At 37.5% G+C, this 6,000-nt stretch overlaps 1 protein-coding gene across 1 annotated transcript in view; it reads right to left on the bottom strand.

Moving 5' to 3' along the window:
• Positions 1-2,564: 2,564 nt before the first annotated feature.
• EIPR1 (EARP complex and GARP complex interacting protein 1) overlaps positions 2,565-6,000 on the bottom strand; it is a 73,035-nt gene continuing 69,599 nt past the window's right edge. Inside the window, exon 9 of the mRNA XM_030944690.1 lies at positions 2,565-4,896. Coding sequence (XP_030800550.1) covers positions 4,722-4,896 — 175 coding nt within the window. The 3' untranslated portion in view covers positions 2,565-4,721. The remainder of the gene's footprint in view (positions 4,897-6,000) is intronic.

Raw genomic sequence — 6,000 nt, 5'->3', positions numbered from 1 at the left:
TCTGGGAGCTTAATTCTTTACAAAGCACTGTTTTAAACTAATTTAAGTGTTGTACATAATCCAGATCATATGGCTTCTTCTTTCCACTCAACACCAAAGTACAAGGTAAGCACTATGGGCCTAGAGCAAACACCCAGAGTACCTAAACTATCCAATGTTCTTCATTCATTCTGATGTTGACAAGCTGTTCATTAACTTCATCGGCTTCAGGATAGATCAAGCTAATTTTAGCACTAACACCAGAGGAAAAGTTCAGGTCAGTACTGAGTACTGTGGTTTGGTGGTGGGTTGGGTTTTTTTCTTAATATTAAGTTAGCACCATTTTAGTCCAAGCTAAACAGATTGTTATTTCAAGCTTCTCATTAAATGGCCAAGATTTGTATTGACTTTGATCAGTTCCACTTAGATCATGCTCAAAACCTTTATAAAATATTATAAATTAATTTCTTCTTCAATAATTCACTTTCTGTGGAGTAAAAATACCACATATCAAGCAGCTGTGTAACTCCATACCAGAGACATATTAATACAGAATTGTGAAAAAGATTTTCAGCACCAAACCTAGAAAGAAACAAATTTTTAGACAGCAAGACTGACACTTTTAAGGAATACCCTAACTCAATTTTTCAAAATCAAGACCTACTGAAGTTTCTTACCTGGACACAATCTGCAAAGAAAGAAAAATAATTTAAGAGGTGTTTGAAAACAAGAGTAATTTTCTGCTTACCAATGGTGCTGTATGACTGTATAAATAGAATTCTCTGAGACACTGAAAGCAACCCAGAGCTGTGAGATCAGTCAGACCATGATCTGAACTTCCAAAGCAGTGATGGGCTCCTTGCTATACAGAAATCTTCTTGCCTTCGCCATTATTGCCAAGGAGTATTTTGCAACAATATTGTTTCCAAAACACAATACTAGGATTCTGTAAGAAATTCACCTGAGACATGAGAGTTGTCCCCTATAACACAACTCACAATAAAAGTAAATATACAGAAACAAACATGCAAAGAAACACACAGGAGCAATGTGCTGTCATAGTTCTAGACACAAAACTTTAGAGACTAAGTTATTATTTTTAATTTCCATTTTCTACCTTTTCTGGTAAATAAAACATGTCCAGGAAGTTAATTTAAGACTTGGACAACCACATAGGGATTCTCCGCCAGTACTCTTTGTAGTGCCCACCAACTGACGGTTCAAAAGGATTTTTCTAAGCCAGGGATGCTGACATTATATTTAGCAACCTTTATTGGCTTAATCTTTCAAGTACAGTTTCAGTTACTTCCAAGACATGTAAACTTTAACATTAATGAGATTTTTTTCTTTGTGTAGGTATTTTTTTTCTGGGGGAAAGGGTTGTTAAAGGCAAGTGTCATAGCTCACCTTCATGCCTGTGAAGACCACTTTATTTCATATGCTTTGAGCCACCATACATTCAATAACCTCTAGTTCTGGTATCAGGAGAGCCAATGAACAATCACTCCCTATTCATCCTCTCCCTCTGCCACTTTTGATTTTATGGACTTTTATCATTCTGTCTCAACCATCTGCCTTTCAGTCTATTTAGTTATCCTCATACAGGTGTTGCATGCTATTCCTCATTCTTGTCACTCCATCTAAAATCTTTCCATTTTACTACACTGGGCTGAAGATGGAAAAAACCACAGTTACACACAGTATGCACATACACCAGAGATTTATGAATATATATTATTAGGGAGCATTAACAATGCATTATTTTCTTTACTTGCTTGCTAGAAATTCCCAACATTTTAATGAAATTAAAATTTTGACCTCTATTAAGCTGATGTTTTTAAAGATCTAAAAAAACCCCAAGATCTTACTTCCAAGTAATAGCCCTATTGGTGGTCCACACTACATAAAATAACTTTTTTCTCTCATATTAGTTACTTAACATTTCCTGCACTGAATTTCATCTACCATTTTATCATCCATGAGATAAGGCTACTTCATAATTCTTTGGCCATCTTTACTTCTCTGAACAGTCAAACTTTGCCATATTTTTCTGCAGCTCTTTTTCCAAAAGGTCATGAGCACACTGTGAAGCACATGCCTAGGCACAGATCCTTGTGGGCTTCCCTGGTAATTAATTTTTTGCCACAAAATGTGATGATTTATTCCTTCTTCCTATATCCTTTTAATCAGTTATTTAACCATCTTAGGACCCTTCCTTTCATCCTACAGCAGCTTGCTTGCTCCAACAGCCTGGGATGAAACCTTATCAAAAGTCTTCCCTTTCAGAAGGTAATTTCCATATTGTTGCCAGTGCTGTACACATAGCCCAGATCCTGCTTTACAGACAGCCAAAAATGATCAAAAATTGACCCTTCCCACTCTCCTGATTCTACTGTAATACATTTTCATCCAAATTGGACCTGCTAGTCCCTTCCTTTCCAGTGTTCATCCACTCTCTTCTTCCCTACTGAGTGATACACACATTTAACAAGACTAAAACAAAAGATTTCTTGATATTATTTGTTTACAGAGCTTTCCAGTTTATATAAGCGTACAATATTAAAGGAAATACAGCCACATAGAAATTAGCCTGAAATCTATCCTGCATTTATTACATGTTAAAAATCAAGTCAAACCCCACACAATGTTAGACAATTTCCCCGTCACCTTCACACTGCCACCCATATACACTGCCAGACAAAGTTTCATTAGACCTTTATTGCTCATGTGAAGAAAGCTTTAAGGAGTTCTGCTGCATACCAAAGATATACTGCAGAGGTTTTTTTCTTTTTTTTTTTCAGAAGGGGGGGTGGGGAGGGTGGCACACAGGCAGGACAGACACGATACCCAACAAGATTTTGTGTCTGATGAAAAGCTCCACATAAAAAGCAGCAGCCCAGCCAAGGATTTTGACGTTCCGACAACTGAAATACTATTGATTTGGAAATGTAGTTCTTCTTACAGTATACAGGTGAATAGCTCATGCCTAATTACAGATTGAAATGATTTGAAATAGCACAAGTTTAAAATATAAATGCAGAAAATCAGATAATCAGAATTTCCAATGAAGCATTCATTCTGAAGCAGATAGGTAACATCATTAACACAAATGCAAACAATAGTACAGATGATTTAATTGGATTACTTCACTCCTATGAATTTTTCCAAATAAGCGCCTTAAGAAAGCCAGAAATGGAATTCAACTGTCCTCTTTTCTGGATGTTTTGGCCTACAGCAGTCAGTCATGCTCTCCAAATGTGATCTCACTGAAGCAGCTGTGTGGACACAACAAATCACATTTGGACGTTTCGATCCAAGAGTGGGTAAGGACAAACAGAGGTGAGCAGCACGCTGTCCCTCACCACTAACACCAACAGTTGCCATAGCAACAGGAGGGATCACTGGAAGAGGTTGGTATTGATCTTTCCATCACATGTTCATTGCCATTTCTTCAGAGTAGTCTTAGACAATGCTACCACAACCAACACTGTCACACATACCCAAGTTCTGAAGCTAAAGGGAAATAATAGTGTTGAAAAGGCAGCAGGGAATAATTAATATTACAGTCAGCCTAGGTACACAAAGAGCAAGCAGCAAATCTTCATCTTAGTGCAAGCTCTGCCAGGGGAAGACAGGATGTCAATATGTACAGGAATGTTTCACCATGCCTTCCACCTACACTTGAAATTTCCTGTGTATTCTCCTACAGCGCAGCATCTGCCTGTTCTCAGCATTTGTAGCAACATAGCAACCAGTGTCTAGGTCACCTATTGCAAAAAGCAGGATATAGCAAAGGATATTTTGTGCTTAGTTGCAAGCTTTTTACATCATGACAGCATACTGGAGATTGGCACAGTTCCAGTAGAGTAAGAAAGTCTAAGTAGACAAATATTAAAAGAGATTTTTCAGGTCAACAGTAGCATAGCTCCAGAGTCCCTCACAGCACAACTTAACCTATAAATATGGGATAAGACATTATGTGAGTATATCAGAGATTTTGGTAAAGACTAATATTGTTTCACAAATGCAACAATATGTGTTGCAATATATGTATTGTTACATATATGTAACAATACGTATCTGAAAACTGCATTTAGTTCACAATTTGCAGGATTTTACTTTGTTGCTACTACCAAAAGGCTCAAATGAAAATTATGTTTTGAAGGTTTCACTTTCACAAAAAACATTCCTTCTGAAGACATGCAAAAATGGGAGAAAAAGTGTTTAAAATATTAGATGGTATTAAGAAAGCCTTTTAAGACCACTTACAACTGTATTTATAGCCAGAACAATTAGTGGAACATGGCCCTAGCTAAAAGCAGAAGGCTGCTTGTACAAGAAATGTAGAATATAATTCTGGAAAACAAGTAGATCACTTCTGCTACATGAACCCTACAGTGTCTCAATTTTGTATCAGCATAATAACATTTCTGTAATTCCTTATATTTGCATAAAGCTGATGTTATAAAGCAGTAGTATGGAATGGACCCATTATCACCAGAAACTTCAGAGTTCACAAACTGATGAACCCTTCAATCATCTAGGTAGCACAGCCTTCAGAAAATGCATCATAGTTTCTCAAGGCAAATATAAAAGACAAAATTACAAGTCTAATTCAGTATAGATATTCCTAACAAAACTGTAATTTTTATACTTAAAAAAAACAGATCATGAAAAAACCCTTTAACAATACCTACCAGTTGTGTACATCAAATTAACAGCTCCAGAATAACTCAAACAAATTATAACAGTATGTGATATTTAAGGGCTCTTGGAACCCTGTTAATAACCAGTCTCCCATCATAACTTAAAGATGCAAATAGCCATGGGTCTGCTGAGGACCATTCTACTGCATATACACTATCTTCATGTTCTTCATAGGTAGCTATTACACTGTCCTGAAGTGGCTCTTTAATCCTAAAATTGAAAACAAACACCAAAAAAATTAGTAAGGATTTGTGGACACACTTGATTTCAAAGGCCATATTAAATGTCACTAACATCAAGATACATAAAATCCCATTTAAAGTATAAGAATGCAGTAGTAGGTTCTAAGGGAATATTTATACCTTATGTTTCCATGTACTTATGTTTTACATGACAGCAAAGTCAAGTCAGTGCAAAATACCCCATTTACAGGGACAAAGTAACTCTTACTCTAAATTTCAGTGCATTTCCTGTCTCTCAGAACCTACACTAAGCATCTCTCTCTCACTCTTTAAAGCAAGTTAAACTACGTGGCATGATCTAAATGCACAACTTTTCACAAACATCTTTTCTCTCACCATGTTACATCCCATCCTCTCTCCCTTCATTGTTAAATGAATTCTTAAAATAATACACAGTCTTAAGAGATACGTAGATGGGTAAGAAGTTGCAGTCCCCTAAACCTCCCACGTTCTCCAGAATTATGGAAGGGGATGGAACCACCACTCTGATTTTTATCTCCCATTGCTAGAGTTATATCAGAACCAGATTTTCATCCACTACTGTATACCCCCCCTCTCACTGCAGCAGTAAAGCCCCTGGTCACCTACATCATAGGAGAGACACAGATTGCCTTCTACATTGTAAATACTCAAGAGATTTAGGAAACTCTCTGAAGTCCAAACCGAGTACTCAAGAGTCATTGATTGTACTCTGCTAACTGAGCACAACCCCTCCTGCCTCCATTCCCAAGGCCAGTCTGTCCTCTCAAAGCACCACTACAACACATTATTCTGTGGCTACAGGGTAGGGGAGTTTTCAGAGGATGACCTTAGAGCTCCTTTCAGCCACAGAGAATTGTCTCTGTCTGACAAGAATCAGTCAGCCCTTCAGAGGCATCTCTCTGCCTCCTAGAAACAGCCTTGCAGTATAGCTGCAACCCTCCTCATGGAAAGCAAAGCCAAAGAGCCTTGTGAATGTCACTCAATCATTTAAACAGATGCTGCTACTACAGAAGTGAAGTGCTGTTATTGGCTGCCTGTGCCTTTTCCTGCTGCTCTGTGAAAGCATGCAGTTCTGCAGTCACAAAGCCTG

The sequence above is a fragment of the Camarhynchus parvulus genome, chromosome 3 (genome assembly GCF_901933205.1).
Source record: "Camarhynchus parvulus chromosome 3, STF_HiC, whole genome shotgun sequence".
Lineage (NCBI taxonomy): Eukaryota > Metazoa > Chordata > Aves > Passeriformes > Thraupidae > Camarhynchus > Camarhynchus parvulus.
Note: the sequence above shows the minus strand (reverse complement) of the source record. Positions and strands in the feature narration are given on the sequence as shown.